At 41.3% G+C, this 20,529-nt stretch overlaps 1 protein-coding gene across 2 annotated transcripts in view; it reads right to left on the bottom strand.

Moving 5' to 3' along the window:
* Positions 1–13,877, bottom strand: part of bicral (BICRA like chromatin remodeling complex associated protein) — a 60,959-nt gene extending 47,082 nt beyond the window's left edge. Inside the window, exons 1-2 of one of the 2 annotated variants that reach the window (XM_078404968.1) lie at positions 13,725–13,877; positions 1,380–1,425 (exon numbers count right to left, since the gene is read on the bottom strand). In XM_078404968.1, the coding sequence (XP_078261094.1) occupies positions 1,380–1,420 (41 nt within the window). In that variant the 5' untranslated portion in view covers positions 1,421–1,425; positions 13,725–13,877. The remainder of the gene's footprint in view (positions 1–1,379; positions 1,426–13,724) is intronic. The other variant, XM_078404970.1, reaches the window with a different exon arrangement.
* Positions 13,878–20,529: the final 6,652 nt, after the last annotated feature.

The raw sequence follows: 20,529 nt of genomic DNA, 5'->3' as shown, positions 1-20,529 counted from the left end.
CATTTGTGAAATGCCAATTTTAGCTCTGATTCAACTTGCACCCTATGTCGAGGCTACTGTTTGGGGGCCTGTAGATGACTCCCATTAGGGTCTTTTTACCCTTACAATTCCTCATCTCTATCCATACAGATTCTACGTCTCCTGATTCTATGTCACTCCGTGCAAGGGAGTGAATATCATTCCTTACCAACAGAATGTTACAGTTCCCGTTCCCTCCCACCCCCCTCCCCTCCCACCACTGGTCAAACTTTAACGGAAGAAAATGTGAGCATTTACCTCAGCAGTCATCGTTCAACGAAGCACGCGTTTAATGACAACATTGAACACGGAAGTATTAGATTAAAATGGCGATGTTTATTTTATGGGGTATGTGTCCATACCCCATAACGGCCAAAATACAGCCAAAACGGTACATGATAGCGCAACAATTTGAACGAAACTTGATATTGCACACCGCTGGTGAATGGTGAGCAAGGTGCCCCTAAAATTGTTGCGCTATCGTGTACTGTTTTGGCTGTATTTCGGGAACATACATATATATATGTACAAGATGAGATTTTTAGCAATAAAAAATATAGATATTACAAATGTAATTTTTTCAAGACTTCCCCCTCCCACAAAATCAGTCAGACCCCCCACATCCCCCTCCCTTGCAATGCACAGCAAGATCCCAGTTTATACTTAAATAACCCTTGCATTTGAACCACAACCCCAATCGGCTCCAAACCCCTCCTGCATTGGTCTAGCACCCTCCCCGTCCCCCAGAATCAGTCAGACCCCCCAAATTCCCCTCCCCGTCAATGCACAGCAAGATCCCACTCAGATTATAATCAAATAACCCTTGCATTTGAACCACAACTCCAATCGGCTCCAAACCTCTCCTGCATTGGTCTAGTGCCCTCCCCTCCCCTCCCCACTCCAAAAGAGCACAGCAAGATCCCAGGTAGACACAAAATGCTGGAATAACTCAGCGGGTCAGGCAACCACTTTCTCAGAAGAACAGTTTATCTGTTTCACATTACTGTGGAATGGTTTACAGGGAAACAGATTTTCCTCCCTGGATTGTTTTTTTCTGGTTGACAATTTCCAAATAACTTAAGTGATTCTCTAGTTCCCGATCGAAATCGCATTATAACCTATTCAGCCCGCCTAATATCTATAGAGTTCCATAATTTATTGATCACGTTATATCCAATTTGTGTTCTGGAAACATGTTTATGACAGAATTACCTCTACATTTGAAAACGTCAATCCAAGTGTGCTCAAATCCTGAAGTAGGGCTTCAAATCTTGTAACCTTCTGACTCAATTCTCAGAGGTTTGCTACAACTTTAAACCTCTTTGCCAATGATCATTGTACAAATTTAAGAGATTTCTTACCCAATAACATCTCGCAAATCACGGTCGTCGTCATCATCCATGACAACTAGAAAAGATATAAGAATAGGATCATTTCATACCTCATACTGCAATGATCAATCTTCTACCCAGAATTTTGCACATCAAGGAACAAACCAAACTGGGCAAGTATGAATCCTGTTATTAGCCTCTCCAGGGGAATGAACAATTTCTAATATGTTCTTATTAAAATGATATTGCACATGTCTAACTTTAATTCAAGACGGTGGCGGCAGGGTGGCATAGCTTCTGCCTTACAGCGCCAGAGACCCAAGTTCAATCCTGACTATGGGTGCTTGTCTATACGGAGTTTGTACGTGACCTGAGGTTTCCTCCCACGCTCAGACTTACAGGTTTGGCTTGGTATAAATGTAAATTGTCCCTAGTGTGTGTAGAATAATGTTAGTGTGTGGGGATCGCTGGTCGGTGCAGACTCGGTGGGCCGAAGGGCCTGTTTCCGCACTGTATCTCTAAAAAAAAGACCTCTGTCAAATCAGACAAGTGAAATAAGGGAAAAGGTTGTTGGATATTTTGAAATGTGTTTATCATGTCACAGTAAGAATGCCAGACTACCTTAGGGGCACATATCAATATTCTCTTTCAGTCTGAAGAAGGGTCTCGACCCGAAACGTCACCCATTCCTTCTCTCCCGAGATGCTGCCTGGCCTGCTGAGTTACTCCAGCATTTTGTGAATAAATGAACATTCTCTTTGGTGTTTATTGTTTAGGTAATACACAATGTGCCAAAGTATCCCCAGTTCTTCTTTGAAGGATGCTGCATTCAAGCACACGACTTTTGTTCAATGTGCACTTGATGGACTGTTTGGTATCACACTCAACCAATTTGTGTAGTTTATATTTTAATCACAATTGTAACACTTACAGAAAACAGTAACATATTTTGCAATGTCACTACTCAGCCTTCTACAAATAGAATTTAAATAACACAATCAGATGAAACACAGCCATTGCAAACAATAAAGGATCAGATTTATTCAATGACAAAAGTATCATATCTATCTGATGACACTTCCATTCATTAATAGATCCATGTTGAGATGTTTTATCAGAGATACAGCGTGGAAACAGGCTCTTCAGCCCACCGTAACGACTAATGATCACCCATGCACTAATTCTATCCAAAACAGTAGGGACAATTTACAGAGCCATTAACCTACAAACCTGTAAGTCTTTGGAATGTGGGAGGAAACCGGAGCACCCGGAGAAAACCCATGCGGTTACAGGAGGAACGTACCAACGCCGTACAGACATCACCCGTAGTCAGTATCAAACCCGGGTCTCTGGTGCTGTAAGGCAGCAACTCTACCACTGCGTCAACTGTGAACCCCTATTTTTGACAGGCTTCTATCTTCTTGCCTTAGTCTCTGAGCTCATCCTGTACACTAAGAAAATGTATCTGCTTTTCATTGCTTCCATTATCCTATTCCCATTAAACACATCTTTGTGGATTGCAGTTTAATGGTATCATTCTACATACTGCCAACAGTCCTCTCTCCTTAGGTATTCCTATCAATTTGTTCAGAACTACATTTCTTTTCCAAGGATATGCTTTTACCTCCCAAATTATGCCCATTTCTTCAGAAATTTTGTGTTTGCATTCTTTCAATTAGACTTTCATCTTGGTGAGGAAACGTAATGGCTCACTACAATCATTAATGTCACCACACATTGTTATACCAAAATTACCTCTTCTCAGTTAACTGCAGATTTCTGATAAGAGTTGAACACAATATCCATCTCCTAATGTCACCATCATTCTATCTGGAAGTGGTCATACTCAAAAGGATTTATTAATATCTATCCAGTTACGGCCAAGCAGTTGTGATCATCTTTATCCTCCGCTCCCCACAACTGGTTTCATGTGTCCATCATCGTTCACATATCTCCTACTGCTCCCTGTTTCAACAATTCTCCATTTCAGGTAAAACTCCCCTCTCTCATCTTCTGACCAAGCCTCCTCGTCCCTCCATCCTGCTCCACTTGCAGGACTTGTACCATCTTTTCCCTTCACCTCTTTGTACCTTCTCTCTCCCCCCTACTCCATCAGTCCAAAGTGTCCCACCACAAAGTTTTATCCACTCACTTTCTTCCACAGACGCTGCCTGACCTGCTGAATACCTCCAGCAGTCTAATTTTTATAGCAACTTAACCATATCTCACTAGTTCAGCATAATTCCTTTATTCTGAGCACAGATGTTATCTCTTGCTTTCACACTGTCGTAAAATTCTCTTGGTTACACCTGGAGGCTACTAAACATAAAATCCACCCTCATATCCTGTCACCCATGAATATGACTTAAAGGCCTCCAGAAATCCATGTAGATCATCAATAAAAACCTGCCTCATCAACACAGTTTGTTACTTCATACAGACACGTAATTATACAGCATAAATTCAGGCCCATTGGCCTAATCTATTCATGCTGACCAAAGTGCCTACCCAAGCTAGTCCCATTTGCTAGCATTTTGTCCATATTCTTCTAAACTTTTTCTATTCATGTACCTGTCCAAATATCTTTTAAACATTATAATTGACCCAGCTCGACCACTTTCTGTCGGTTTGATCCATATACCCGTCACCCACAATGAAAGATTCGCCACTCAGATCCCCTTTATCTTTTACCTCCCTAAAACTAATGCTCTCTAGTTTTATATTCCTCTACCACTGGAAAAAGATTATGACTACCTGTCCTATTTATGCCGCTTGTGATTTAATGACCTCTGTAAGGTCTCCTTTGCTTCAGGGAAAATAATCCCAAGCCCTCCAGTCTCTGCAACATCCATGTGAATCTTTTCTCACCATCTCTAGCATAATTACCCTTCCAGTAGCATAGTGACCAGAACTGCACATAATATTCTAAGTGTACATATTCTAATATTCCCTTCACTTAGAATATACCTTTAGAATATTCTAAGGCATCTCCAAGTTTGCAGATGACACAAAGCTGGGTGGCAGTGTAAGCAGCGAGGAGGATGCTATGAGGCTGCAGGGTGACTTGGATAGGTTGGGTGAATGGACAGATGCAGTATAATGTGGATAAATGGGAGGTTATCCACTTTGGTGGCGAGAACAAGAAGGGAGATTATTATCTGAACGGTGTCAGATTAGGAAATGGAGAGACCTGGGTGTCCTTATACATCCGTCACTGAAAGTCAGCATGCAGGTACAGCAGGCAGTGAAGAAAGCAAATGGCATGTTGGCCTTCATAGCATGAGGATTTGAGTATAGGAGCAAGGAGGTTCTACTGCAGTTGTACAGGGCCTTGGTTAGACCACACCTGGAGTATTGTGTGCAATTTTGGTCTCCTAATTTGAGGAAGGACATTCTTGCTATTGAGGGAGTGCAGCTTAGGTTCACCAGGTTAATTCCCAGGTTGGCAGGAATGACATATGATGAAAGAATTGATCGACTGGGCTCATATTCATTGGAATTTAGAAGGATGAGCGGGGATCTTAAAGAAAGAGTAAAAATTCTAAAGGGATTGGACAGGCTAGAAAAATGTTCCAGATGTTGCGAGTCCAGAACCAGGGGTCACAGTTTAAGAACATGGGGTAGGCTATTTAGGACTGAGATGAGGAAAACCTCTTTCACCCAGAGAGTTGTGAATCTGTGAAATTCTCTGCCACAGAAGGCAGTGGAGGCCAATTCCCTGGGTGTATTCAAGAGAGTTAGATAAAGCTGTTCGGGCTAACTGAATCAAGGGATATGGGTAGAAAGCAGGAACCAGATACTGATTTTGGATGATCAGCCATGATTTTATTGAATGACGGTGCTGGCTCGAAGGGCCGAATGGCCGACTCCTGCACCTATTTTTGTATGTTTCTAAGTGTAGGCTCACCAGCATCTTGTACGCTGTGACATTTCATCCCAACTCATGCACTCAGTGGCCTGAATGATGAAGCCATCGCGTTATCTATCCATCTTTCCATTTTCATGGAACTATATACTTTTATTCCTGGTTCCCTCTGTTCACCCAGGGCCCTGCCATTCAGTGTATATCCTGACTTGGTTTAACTTCCCAAAATGTATCATTTTGCAGTTGTCCAAGTTAAATTCCATCTGCCATTCCCTTTCTCATTTCCTCAGTTGATTTCCATCTGAAATTCCTTTCTCACTTTCTTAATTAACTACCTGACTAACAAAAGCTATACCTGAAGGACGTATAAACAGGAGAGACAAAATAAATATCTATAATTTCCAAAAGAAAATAATTGAATGCTGGAAATGTGAAATTGTTGAAGTCAGTATTTAAAGCCAAATATTGAGAGTTGAAATTAGGAATGAAATTGAGACTTAAAGTGACAGGTAACTCAAAGTTTGGGGTCTTGCTTGCTGATTAAATTAAGGTATTTTGCAAAGCAGTTACCCAATCTGCGTTTGCTTTCCCAATGACAGACAGCACATTGTGAACAGTAATGCAATATATCAACTGGAAGAACTATAAGCAAATGAAAAAGTCATTTGTCTTGGAGATGAGATGATTGAAGTCTGGCAAGCATTCATCTTCATTTGTCTTAGTTAGGTTTCGAAGCTATTGAGTTTTTGCCTGATTCTGATTCCATATATTTTTTTCCATAGTTTTCTTTGACAGAGAAAAAGGCTTTAGGAAAAAGTCCATGCCAGCTCTTAGAGCAATCCCATTTCCTCTCTAAATGACTTTAATTTTTAGCTGGAGCTCCTTAATCTCACATTCAGTCACAATGTAGCCTATGTCAATGGTAGTAATTCCTACCTGTGGAATTTAACTATTTGGGCCATGTTTGATCCAAGCCACGAATGAGGTTTGGAGCCAAGAGGCCCGGATTGGAACTTGTTGAAAAAGCTACTGGAGTGTAGGTGCTGCTTGACAACATGGTTTCTATCACCTTTCATCAATTTTCTGATGACTGAGAGTTGCGCCAAGAGAATCCCTCCTAGATGGGCCGCAAGAGATTTATTTGTCCTGCTCTTTTGTGGATAGGGCTTATTTGTACAATTCCAGTTGATTAATGATTTCTTTGGCATCACTGACTTTGGTTTTGCAAACTGTTTTGGAGTTTTGTCACCTTTCCTCTAGCTCTTCCATCCATATCCAGATTAAAGCTCAGCTTTTTGAAACCTAAAAATATTTAATCTGTTAGAAGAAGCCTCTCCTAATACCCCAGTGACTTTAACCAGTGAGTAGCAGAAGGATCCGTAAGAGCACTAGAAAATTACAGAAGGGTAGGCCAATCGGCCTCTAGGGCCTGCACCGTCACCATTCAATATGATCACGATTGATACATGTTGGACTCAACTCTGCTTATGTTCCACGTAACCTTTGATTTTTCTAATACTTACCTGTCTTAATTACATCAAACGACCTCATCTCCACCACCCTAAAGGGCAGCGAATTCCAGAGATCATTACCATCTGAAAGACATTTCTATGCACCCCAGTTTTAAATGAGCAATTTATTTTGTGGTAGAACATAGAACAGGATAGCGCAAGAAAAGGCCCTTCAGCCCACAATGTCTGTGCAGAACATGATGCCAAGATTAGCTCTAATAAATAAGTTCATTTTCATTTTTTTCAACTCAGGGAATCAAGGAATACAGGCCCATATATCTACCCTCTCTTGTTAGGATAACTCTCTCTCTTCCCATGAATTAGCCTGGCAAATCCTCCAATGCTACTGAATCCGTTTTTAAAGAAGGAAACCATAACTGTCGATGGTATTTCAGATGTGGCCTCATGAACACCCAATACAACTGCAATAAAACTTCCCTATTCTTAAACTTCCTTTTAAATAAAGACCAACGTGCTAATTGCTTTTTTAAATGCTTGTTGGATCTGTTTGTGAACTTTGTGTAATTCATGCACTAGCACTTCGATCCATCTGAACTTCACACATCTGCAATCCATTTAAGTAATAATCTGCTTTTGATTCCAATTTTATCAGTTGATAGCAGCAACATCTATTTTACTGAGGAGAAGACAATTGAGGGGAAAATTAAGGGTTCTCAATTATGATTGTTAGCTACAATTCCTGAAATTGTGTGTTAAACCATGCACAGATGTGATGCATTCTGAGGTTACTAGCCCAACAACTGTAAATTTTAATATGGGTAATTGTTACTTGTATCAGGTACCAGTATTATTGGGCATCCGATGCAATTTAGTATTATAGCAGAGGGCGTAGGCATATATTAGCCAACCATTTATCAGCAGTTTAACATATTTTTGGAAGCATGAAACAATATTGAGGGCTATCAGAGACCTCTGGCAATGACAGCTCTCCTGGAAGAGCACAATGCCATTTACGCCTATTTCGATCAGGCAAATAGAGTTAGGTTTAGGTTTATTAAGTTCCACCGAGATGCGCTCCCCTACCCTCTGCTGGCTCCCATACATATCAGAGGCATTTCAGATTTGCTTTAATAGGGGTAAAGACTTAGAAAGCAGCCAGTCTGGACAGTGTCCGTGGACGAGTTCTGAAATCATGTGCCAATCACAGTCTTCATCTACATCATCAACCTCTCACTCCAATAGTCTATTGTCCCCATCTATTTCAAGGAAACCTCCATCATTTGAGTCCCAGAGAAAAATAGGCGATCTGTCTCAATGACTACCACCCAGTAGCTTACACATCGACCATAATTAAGTGCTTTGACAGATTGGTAATAGCCCACATCTGCACCATATCCTTCACACTAGATTCATCTCTGGATCACTTCGACAATAATAGTACCTATGTCAGGATGCTATAGATGTCTGAAGAAGGGTCTTGACCCATAATGTACTTGGCAAGATTAGCAAGTTTGCAGATGATACAAAAGTGAGTGATATTGCAGATAGTGAAGATCTTGATAGGTTGGCCGGGTGGGCTGAGGAATGGTTGATGGAATTTAATACAGACAAATGTGAGGTGTTGCATTTTGGGAAGTCTAACATGGGCGGGACCTACACAGTGAATGGTCGGGCTCTGGGGAATGTTATAAAGTAAAGGGATCTAGTGGTGCAGGTACATAGTTCCTTGAAAGTGGAGTCGCAGGCTTTTGGCACATTGGCCTTCATCAGTCAGAGTATTGAGTATGGAAGTTGGGAGGTCATGTTGCAGTTATATAAAACATTGGTGAGGCCGCATTTAGAGTATTGTGTTCAGTTCTGGGCACCATGTTATAGGAAAGATGTTGTCAGGCTGGAAAGGGTACAGAGAAGAATTACAAGGATGTTGTCAAGACTCGTGGGTTGGTGCTAAAAGGAGAGATTGAGTAGGCTGGGACTCTATTCCTTGGAGCCAGGAAGATGAGGGGCGATCTTATAGAGATGTATAAAATCATGAGAGGAATAGATCGGGTAGACACACTGAGTCTCTTGCCCAGAGTAGGTGAATCGAGGACCAGAGGACATAGGTTTAAGGTGAATGGGAAAAGATTTAATAGGAATCCGAGGGGTGACTTTTTCACACCAAGGGTGGTAGGTGCACGGAACGAGCTGCCAAGGGAGGTTGTTGACGCAGGGACTATTGCAACATTTAAGAAACAATTGTACAGGTGCATGGATAGGACAGGTTAAGAGGGATATGGGCCAAACATAGACAGGTGGGACTTGTATAACTGGCCAACGTGGGCAAGTTGGGCCGAAGGTCCTGTTTCCACGCTGTATGACTCTATGACACAACATATTTATCCTACTTTTAAACTTTAGGATTTGTAGATTCACCCATATGCTATTGAAGTAACAGAATTTCAATTATCTTTCTCTCTATTAAGTAATTCTAATGTCTACATGCATATTTCCACAACTGTAACTCATATTACAGAATGAAAATTGTAGATCCAGATACGGAAGTGATTGTAAAGTCTTGGTAATTATATGGTAGAAACAAGGAACTGCAGATGATGGTTAATACACAAAAGGACACAAAATGCTGGAGTACCTCAGCAAGTCAGCCAGCATCTCTGGAGAACATGGATGGGTGACGGTTGAGATTGAGACCCTTCTTCAGACTAAAGAATGATCTCAACCCGAAACGTCACCTATACATGTTCCAGAGATGCTGCCTGACCTGCCTAGTTACACGAGCACCTTTGAAGAAGTATTATCCTTATTGGAAGATGTCTGGACATAAGTAGACTTTATGATATGTGATTCTACATTATAACGACAATATATCTGTTTAAAAGTACTTCCTGTACAATTTTCATAAATAAATCTATCTCAAGTAACACAAGGAGATAGTAGGTCAGATTACTAAAGGTTTGGTCAAAATTTTATGTTTAAACTTGCCCTTAATGGAAAGAGGTTTGTGGAGGGAAATCCTAAACTTAATAAATACAGAATAAATGCAACTGTCAATGCAAAAGGCAATGGAAAATGGACACAAGGCCAGAATTGCAGTTTTTGGCACACATGATGAAACCATACTGTTCCATTGTTACATGATGTATTATGTATTTAGCAAGTTCAAAAATAAAGAAGTATTTTCAAAAATGAGATATTGTCTTCCAACGCAAACTACGACATACGGCATATAAGGAGCACAAGGATTTTGCACAATTCTATTCTGGATCATACAAGTTTTGAGAAATTATACTCTATGTGAATATCATCAGCTTCATTACTGTTCTTGCAACTTTATGTGGACATTTTCTAAATTATTTATTTCCTCAAAAAGTCATAATTTTTTTTCTGTCACTACAAGTTTATATTTGGTTAAACTCGATTGAACATTTATAGAAATTCTTAAGCAACATTTGAACTCTTTGAACTAGCTAATGCTAGTTGTAAGAAAACGTCCTATCTGTCCCGCCCCCTCCCGACATTAATCTGAAGGGGTTCGACTCAAAACATCACCCATTCCTTCTCTCCTGAGATGCTGCCTGACCCGCTGAGTTACTCCAGCATTACCGCTGAGTTACTCCAGCATTTTGTGTCAACCTTCGATTTAAACCAGCATCTGCAGGTTTTTTTCCCCACACAACTAATGTCACAATATGAGCAATATTGTAACTGTGAACATTAAGGATATTCAAGATTTCATATCTTTGAAGGGCCGTGCAGTTTTAAATTTTGCAACCAAACTGAATGGTTACTCTTCAAAAAATAAATGTGTAAGCACATATTTTATATTCAGCGCAACAAGGGACTTTGAGCTTTATCTATTTTGCACGATATTGTTTTTTTACTTTATTCAATCTTTTTATATTTGTTTATTATGTTATCTTTCGAGTACTTTGTTTACAAACCTGTGGTGCTGCTGCAACTAAGAATTTTATTGTTCCATTTCAGCACATGTGACAATTAAATACTCTTGACTCTTGAAAATATACGTCCTTGTGCAAATGAATTGAATTAAGCATACAATCGGATAAAACAAGTCAATATACATGTCGCAGGACTACCTTTTATTCATTCTCATCGTAACTATGTCTTTATGTATACCATAATACTCGTTGTGTGGCTCAGTGCAATCGGGCTGGGATATCCCTTATCTATCTGGAAAAGTCTTTGTTATCTCCAGCACTGCCCTACTCAGTAATACATCAATATATTGCAGAGATCTCATCATTCTGTCAACTGGGTGCAGCGGACTTACAACATAGTAGCTGAAACTACCCTAGGACATCATCATTTCTGGATGTTTGACAGATTGTGAGATTTTCTCAAGGGCTCTGCAACTGATTTCCAAACAAATTAGCTACATTGACCCTGAACCAGAAAATGGCTTTCATCACTGAATAACACCTTTCTCCAGTCCTCACATGTCCAATCTTTATATTTTAAGGCCCACAGGTGTTGTTTCTTCTTGAACGCAACAGTTAGAACTTGTTTTTTCACAGGTCTTCTGACTCTCTGACCAACTTTGTTGCGCAATGCTTATTAAGACTCCTGCTGCAATCTTCAGGGCATCGCTCTGATCCATCATACTTTCCCAAATCAGCAAGGTTTCATCTTTTTGAGCTGTCTTTATTTTGCAGATTCATCTTCCCATCCTCTTTGGCGACAGCGATCTGGTTTCAGACCCTCGTGTGACAATCCAGGATCCAAAAACCTGGCTCACCCTACCAACTTTGTGATCTCTTGCTGTGATTTTGAGCAATGTTGATTATGATCTTTGTTCACGTCCTTAGTGTGATACCCATTTTGTGAATTGCTTTATATCTATTTTGTGAATTCTAGTCACCCCTTATTTATCCATCCTCATCTTCTTGAATTCTTATTGGTTCTCTTCGTGAATTAGGTTAGTCTATTTCTGTTGGATTCCTCCATTCCCTGTGTTCTGATTTGTTGCGATACAACACTTACTATTTTTATCTAAGTTACATTTCTTTTTAAATCATGGTTTAAAGTGAAAAAGAGCAATAATGCATCATCCATCCACTGAAGTCAATTTTGTAGAAATCACTGGAAATGAATACCCAGAGAATGAAAAGTGATCAGAAGTTTTTTTGGAGAGATTTATAAGGTTTCAGAAAAATATAAGAACAAATGGTGGATACAGAAACTCATCATATGAAAAAAATTGCAAAATCAACCAGTGATGCAGTTATTTTACACAAGGATGTAGGTTGGCATTAAATACATATTATGCTACATATCAACAGATAATCAACAAAACCACATAACGATTTTAGTTAGCAAGTATGAAAAAACGTTGGGTTTCTCAAGCAACGAAAATGGCGTCGCTTCAGCAAATTTTAAAGTGCGCAACCGCTGCTGGCACTGCGCCAGCTTGATCGTCAACAAGACCTAAGTTTTGAATTAACATTGTCTCTTAATGGAAAATTCTATTCTGACTATTGCCAACGTGGTCAAAGGAAAGTGCAGTAGTTTGTTACAGTAGCCTTTTGATTTTTAAACGAAAACAAAAGGCCGTAAAGGAAGGCACTGATTTCACTGGGGCAAGTGCCGTCAAAATTAAGGAAATTAAACAGCTGCAAGGGTCCGATTCTTTTTTAAAAAAGACACGGTTTAAAGATAAAAGGGAGAGCGGTTTCAGTTCTTTTAAAAAGATGGGCTGAGACCGAACGTCAAATCCCGCCCACAGCGAGATTCAGTGGTTAAAAACATATTCCACAAACTGAATATCAGATCGTGATTTCTTTCCTCGTTCCAACAACTTTAGTTGGTGTCCAGCAAAGGAAAGAAAAGGTTTTTTTTCTCATTTAAATCAAGCTTTTTCGACGAGGTAGGACAGGCGCTAAATCAGCCAAAGTGACGGACCGAATGCAATGGAGGGAGAGGAGGTGCCGGCGATTCTTAGCCCAGGTTTTATATTTTATTTCCAGAGATCGGTGCGAGCAGCAAGAGGGTGGAAATCGGCTTAAAATTTAATATGAAGGGGAAGGAGGGGGATTCACTGGTATCGCCATGTTGCGCGAAATCGACAGGTCGCCCACGGCACTTAAAATGGAAGCTTTAATTTTAAACAAAAACCTTTAAACAAAAACTCGAACGAATCGAGTAAAAATGATTCGGGGGAACCTAGAGAAGGGGAAATTGAAAGTGATTAAAAACAAAAATAACCCAAAAATCGGCAGCCAAACCCGCCCGCCGCCATGAAAAGGCGTAGACGGAACGGCTTCACTGTCGAGTTTTGTTTTCCTCTACTCGGGATCGGCCTTAGGTTTATCTTATGTTCGAGAGGAAGCAGCTGCTGGCCAACGGTAGTAGAATGGACAAGTGTGTATGTGTGTGCGGGGTTTTTCTTTTAACGCTCCAGGTACAGAAGAAGCCGTCGTGCAGCCTTGGCTTCCTCCATCTTTAAGCGGGCTTCTCATTCTCTTCGAGGAAAGTAGTGACGGTGGTGGGAGAAAAAACCTACTGGGAAAAATCTAGACCCGTCGCTTTGAAAAATAACCCCGTGAGGTCCATTTACCAAATGGCGTTTCCAACACCCGCCCGTGACTCCAGATAAAACCGCTTAGAAAGCAGGAAAAAGAGGGAGGGATTTCAGACGATTATTTCCCTCTCCCTCTCGGGCGTCTATTTTTTTAAACTCATCGTGATCACGGGGGCGGAAAGTAAAACTATATTTTCGAACGGCTCTTTACAATCAATGACTCATTTAGTTTGGGGAGAGGGTGGAGACGAGGGGCGAAAGGTTTTTTTTTGAAAAGTACAGGCTTTTCTTTTGGTGGTGGTGGTTACTGTTGTCGTTGATGGGTGATTTTTTTTCCCCTCCTCTTTCAGCTGCAGCTTCTAAAGGCGGGGAGGTGATTTTTCTAGAAAAAATATTTCCCTTAGACCCTATTTTTTTTCCTTTCCCCCCCTCCCCGAAGGAGTTGGGTTTTTTTCCTTGAAATTTTTATCGCAAAATTATAATACACTGAAGGAACTCACCGTCATGAAGCGTGCCTTGTCAACGGGGTTTCCTCGCCATCAAATCAGGGGCGAGATGACCAAGAACAAAAAAAATCCACTCAATACACAAGCAAAATAAGAGCTGTTCAGGGCATTTTCCTGCAAGGAAAAAAAATACTTTTTCACCTCCCAAGTTATATGCATATTTTTAAAGCGGGACCTCTGTATTTTTTTTAATTAAATGCATCTTTTTCAAACTTTTTGTCCTACATTTGGACTTTTTTTTGGAATGTGGGGGGGGGATATTTGAAACTTCTTTGCACTTTTCTTTTAAAGCTGACAGCTGTCGATTTGGAAATGCTTTTAATAAATATGTTTTTTTTTGCCATTCATCTCTGTGTTTCGATGAATAATATATATATATTTAAAAACCGCCTATGCATTCTCTCCACCCACCATCATCAGTTACGGGAAATGGTTTATAAATAGATGTCTCGGTTACGTGTTTTTTTTATTTGCATTGATCTGTCCCCCCAAAAAATCCAAACGGATGAATTAGAAACATAAGATTGAAATAAATTTAAATATATTAAAACTAATTGGAATGTGTTCCGTGAGAAGGGGGGGGGGGGAGGAGGTGTCTCGCAATCACATGACCCGTCCATTTGCAAGATGACTTTACTCAAATGAAGGTCGTGTCGACCACATGTATATTTTGCATCGATTTTTTTGCTTTTGTGCAATAACCCTGCGTGAAGTCAGAAAAGTAAAATGGTTCCCTCCCCTTCTCTTGCTTTCAGTGCTCCGAGCGCCTCGCGTGGCACCGGGGTCCTTACCCTGAACCGTGCGTGCGCACCCACAACCCGCCGGCCGGCCGGCCGCGCCCCAGGCACCGCCCACACCCGCCGCCCATTGGTCGCCTTCCAGCTGAGACTGAGGGTCGCTGGTGGTTCCGCTGGGGAGCGCTTCACCTCTGTCTGTCCCGCTCAGTTACTCCATCCAGCTTTTTGTGTCTATCTACCTCTTACTGTCTTATCTTACTTCCCCCTCCGGTAACTTTGCATTTTTCTCAGTCCGCCCTTTTATTTAGTGGACTAGTTGCTTAAAGAGAGCATTGACTTTTCACCCTGTATCCATGCCTTCCTTCAGCAGAAGGAATGTAGTTGAGTTTTGCGAATCGCCCCAGAACTTTGATGTACAGTGTTAGAATTCAGCTTTGCAACAACTGTGGGACTCGGGAGATGACCCTTAAGAAATATTCGACTTTGTGGGTTGAGATCACGGTGTCGTTGATTTTCGTTGCAGTGCAGATTGCAGAATGATCCTAGTTCTTTACCATTCGGTAATAGCAGATTCACCCTTTTCAATAACTCCGACGTGTAAATGGTCACCAAAAATGTTTAAGGGGACTCGTTCAACTCCGGCGTTTTATTCTGTTCCATTAGCTAAAAACATACTAAAATCCGCAAAGTCTGTAAACAATAGACAATAGGTGCAGGAGTAGGCCATTCAGCCCTTCGAGCCAGCACCGCCATTCAATGCGATCATGGCTGATCACTCTCAATCAGTACCCCGTTCCTGCCTTCTCCCCATACCCCCTCACTCCGCTATCCTTAAGAGCTCTATCCAGCTCTCTCTTGAAAGCATCCAACGAACTGGCCTCCACTGCCTTCTGAGGCAGAGAATTCCACACCTTCACCACTCTGACTGAAAAAGTTCTTCCTCATCTCTGTTCTAAATGGCCTACCCCTTATTCTTAAACTGTGGCCCCTTGTTCTGGACTCCCCCAACATTGGGAACATGTTTCCTGCCTCTAATGTGTCCAATCCCCTAATTATCTTATATGTTTCAATAAGATCCCCCCTCATCCTTCTAAATTCCAGTGTATACAAGCCCAATCGCTCCAGCCTTTCAACATACGACAGTCCTGCCATTCCGGGAATTAACCTAGTGAACCTACGCTGCACGCCCTCCATAGCAAGAATATCCTTCCTCAAATTTGGAGACCAAAACTGCACACAGTACTCCAGGTGCGGTCTCACCAGGGCCCGGTACAACTGTAGAAGGACCTCTTTGCTCCTATACTCAACTCCTCTTGTTACGAAGGCCAACATTCCATTGGCTTTCTTCACTGCCTGCTGTACCTGCATGCTTCCTTTCATTGACTGATGCACTAGGACACCCAGATCTCGTTGAACTCCCCCTCCTCCTAACTTGACACCATTCAGATAATAATCTGCCTTTCTATTCTTACTTCCAAAGTGAATAACCTCACACTTATCTACATTAAACTGCATCTGCCATGTATCCGCCCACTCACACAACCTGTCCAAGTCACCCTGCAGCCTTATTGCATCTTCCTCACAATTCACACTACCCCCCAGCTTAGTATCATCTGCAAATTTGCTAATGGTACTTTTAATCCCTTCGTCTAAGTCATTAATGTATATCGTAAATAGCTGGGGTCCCAGCACCGAACCTTGCGGTACCCCACTGGTCACTGCCTGCCATTCCGAAAGGGACCCATTTATCCCCACTCTTTGCTTTCTGTCTGTCAACCAATTTTCTATCCATGTCAGTACCCTACCCCCAATACCATGTGCCCTAATTTTGCCCACTAATCTCCTATGTGGGACCTTGTCTAGACTGCATCTGGTGATCGGATTGAAAGCATATATTCAACACGATGAGCAGGTTTGTCCACAGTACTGTATTGATTCCAAACCATTTTGTTTATCTGACGAACAACGCTGGAGTGAATATCTAATTCGTTATTATCAAATTGTGAATATGCAATTTGAACTAGTACAAGTTGGAACTTGAACTAGAACGTATGCTTCACTTGTACAAATTGGGAAATGAAAGGTTGCTTTCAAACACAAGACGGTAGGGTTCTGAGAACTCCCTGAAAGAAGCACTACCACATTTAAAGTAGTTGAAGATTATGAGTTGCAGGGTATAGAATGACGTTTTGGAAGGCCAGATTCGTTGATTACGCTATTCCAACAATTCATTATATTTTTCTGACGATTCAACAGGATTTAGTTACATTTTTTATTTCAGTTATGGCACTGCCTTAACATTATTCAAACATAGTATCAGCCAGCCATAATATGTACTTATTGGCATATTTAGAAACTTAAAATAACACAGAAGAAAGCCAAAAATGACAAAGTTGAACAAGGTCTCAAAATATAACAATTCTACCAGGAAGAACCCTGGTAACATCTTATTCTGGCGAAACTGCGTCACGGCTGGGAGTCACTGCAGAGAAGCATGGAGGTGAGCCAGTATGCACCAGCCTCCATCTGGAGAGTGTCATAGGACATTTAGCTACCGTGGGAAGGTTTGCAATTAGCGCAAGGCTTTTCCTATGTACTCGTCAACAGTCTTCTTGCGTATGGCATGCACAGCCTAAAGTTGTAGGTCAAGGGGAGACATCCAGGCCAGGGCAGCATCAGTTGCTGGGTGGATGACCTTGATGCCACCAGCGAAAAGCCTCAGTAAGCACTCGTTCACGATGTGTGGGATGGTCTGGTCTGGATATCCACAGTCATAAGCAGGGCTGTCTGTCTTCCCCCACTTGTACAGGTGATGGACTGTTCTTGCATGGAGGGTGCGGATCCTGTTCAGGGTTAGCCATTGCTTGCGATGGAGGTCAAATCCCAGTGGTTTCACTGTGGGATCTGTCGTGACCTCTCTGTTGTTGGTGTAAGCATCTTTCCAGGCTCTGCACCACTCAGTCTTCGGGTCAAAGTCTTCCAGAGATTTGGCTGAAGACCAGAAGGGTTTGCGGGACTTCAGGCGCATGTAGGGCAGATTGTTCGTCAGCATGGATGGAAAGGTCAGGGTTAGCCTCGATGTTGCACCAATCTTTCAACAGCCTCTCCCTTCTGCGTATGCTGGGAGGGGCGATATGAGAGGACAACAGTGTCTTGACATATAATTGACATGAACTGAAAACAGCAATAAAATTCCTATTGTCATCAGCATAACAGGCCTGTAAACATAATACTAATGGATAACATAATAAACAAAAAATAACTAAAGCCCAATATTATTGAAAAAGCCCAAAGTCCTTGGTGCAACCAGACAGTTCGCAGTTTATAGTTTAGGCAGTGTTTGTAGTTTAAGAGCCTGATGATCATTGGGAGCTAGACACAAAGTGCTGGAGTAACTCAGCAGGACAGGCAGCATCTCTGGAGACTCCTGTACCTTCTTCCCAATGGCAGGAATAAAATGAGGGCATGGTGTGGGTAATGTGTGGCCTTGATGATGCTGGCTGTCTTTTTGAGGTAGCATCTCTTTGATTGTGGGGAGGTCAATACCTGGACATGCCAACCCCCTAAGCCTTCTATGGAAGAAGTCTTCTATGGAAGAAGAAGCCAAGAAAACACACCAACGTCTCTTGTTCCTTAGAAAGCTTAGGAAGTTTGGCATATCCCCCAACAACTCTCACCAACATCTACAGATGCATCACAGAAAGCATTTTATCAGGATGCATTACAGCTTGGTTTGAGAACCGCTCCATCCAAGACCACAAGAAATTGCAATGAATTGTGGAAGCAGCACAGACCATCACACAAACCAACCTCCCTTCCATTGACTCCATTTATACCTCACGCTGCCTCGGCAAGACCAGCAGCATAATCAAGGATGAGTCGCACCGTGTCCACTTCCTCTTCTCCCCATCAAGTAAAAGGCATAGAAGTATGAAAATGCACACCTCCAGATTCAGGGACAGTTTTTTCCCCCAACTGTTATCAGGCAACTGAATCATCCTATCACAACTAGAGAGCAGTCTTGAATTAGTATCTACCTCATTAGTCACCCGCGGACTATCATCGGACTTTACTGGCTTTACCTTAGCGTAAACGGTATTCCCTCATCATATATCTGTACACTGTAGATACACTTTCCGCTGACTGGTTAGCATGCACCAAAAACTGTACCTCGGTCCACGTGACAATAAACTAAACTGATACCTATGATCTGTAATCTTCATCCGCTCCTGTACTAACCTCCCTTGGATCCTGTAGACTAATTTCTAACTGGTCTGCCATGCAGAACCCTATCAGGTGTACAGTTCCTTGAAAGTACCTTCACAGGTAGATAAGTGGTCATTAGTACATTGGCCTTTATTAGTACAGGTGTTGAGTAGAGAAGTTGGAATGTTATGTTGCCCTGAGAGGCAGCCTTCTCACACAGAGAGTGGTGAGTATATAGAACGAGCTGCCAGAGAAATAGTTCAGGCTAGTATTATAACAACATATAAGGGACATTTGGACAGGTACGTGAATAGGTTTAGAGGGATATGGTACAAACACAGACAAATGGAACAAATGTAGATAGAGCATCTTGGTCGGCATAGGCAAGTTGGGCCGGAGGGCTTGTTTCCGTGCTGTATGGTTCTAAGGCATTGCTTCTTCTTATCGAGTCCATATCACAAGATTAGAAATTGTTCAGCCAGAGCTGAACACATTTCTCGGCATCTGCATACAATGGCATCTTGTGCTTCTTGTGCGTGATGGAAAGATTGATGGAAACAGGGCCGCGATGTGAACGCTCTTTCCTTGACCCCAAGGCATTGTTGAAATGCATGTTCAATGTAATAGGACCACTTCTGTCACTGAGCTTCCATTTTCCATCATAATTCAATCAGATCAGTTAGACACAAACTTTCCTTAACAAATCCATGCTAACCATGATTATTTCTGTGCCTTACTAAATAAAGATTTATACAGAACCTTAGAATGAATTTGAATAATTTGTCCATCACCAAGATTAAACAAATTGTTTTATTTAAAATAATTGCATTATTGCCGTTATCATGTGGACACTGGACAGCACTATTATAATCAAGCATAATCTTTCCACTGACCTTTTAGCACACAACAAAAGCTTTTTACTGTACCTCAGGTACATAACATAAAACCAAACTAAAATTATTTGGTTATCCCCTCTTCCCTTTTTTTAAACAAATATACACATTATAAGCAGTCCTGCAATTCTCCAGCAGAGGGACCGGACCAGAGAGGATTAATAACCACAGTTAAAGTCTATTTGGCACTGACAATTTATCCATTTTCAAAGATGTTAAAATCCTTGATGCTACTTTTAATATCATTATCCCATCATTCTCTTGCCCACAATATTGATATCACTCCATCTTCTGTGAAGACAGCTGAAAAAAATAATCTTGCTTATATCCTCTGCCTCAACATAGATTGTTCTTTTGGTTCCTAAATGGCAAACTCTTAGTTATCTTACTCTTTATGTACCAACAAAGCATCTTTGGGCTGTTGATTTAATTGGCCAATATTATTTGCATACATTCTCTTTGTCTTCCTAATTTCCCTTTTAATTGTGCTCATTTAAATCTATACCTTTCCAGGCTTACTCTGCAGCACATATCTTGACATCTGGGTGCTTCAGATTTTTTAGTCCCACCCTTTCCTTTGTCATTGCATATATATATCCTGAATCCCTTTAATTTCCATGGATACAGCAGGATACAGCAGATATGGGTGGAGAAATGGCAAATACAGTTTACTCTGGGCAAGTGTAAGGTGTCGCACTTTGGGAGATCAGATGTAAAGGAAAAGTATACAGTTAATGGCAAGACCCTTAACAGCATTGACGTACAGAAGGATCTTTCCATTATCTCCTTGCAAGTGACAACACAAATAGATAGTGGTAAAGAACGCAAATAGTAAGTTATCCTTCATTGATCGGAGCATTGAGTATAAGAGACAAGAAGTCATGTTGAAGCTTTATAAACTTTGGTTGCATTTAGAATATTGTGTGTTTACAAAATGATGAGAAACATAGATGGGGTCGCAAT

This window comes from Rhinoraja longicauda, chromosome 9 (genome assembly GCF_053455715.1).
Source record: "Rhinoraja longicauda isolate Sanriku21f chromosome 9, sRhiLon1.1, whole genome shotgun sequence".
Taxonomy (NCBI): Eukaryota; Metazoa; Chordata; class Chondrichthyes; order Rajiformes; family Arhynchobatidae; genus Rhinoraja; species Rhinoraja longicauda.
Note: the sequence above shows the minus strand (reverse complement) of the source record. Positions and strands in the feature narration are given on the sequence as shown.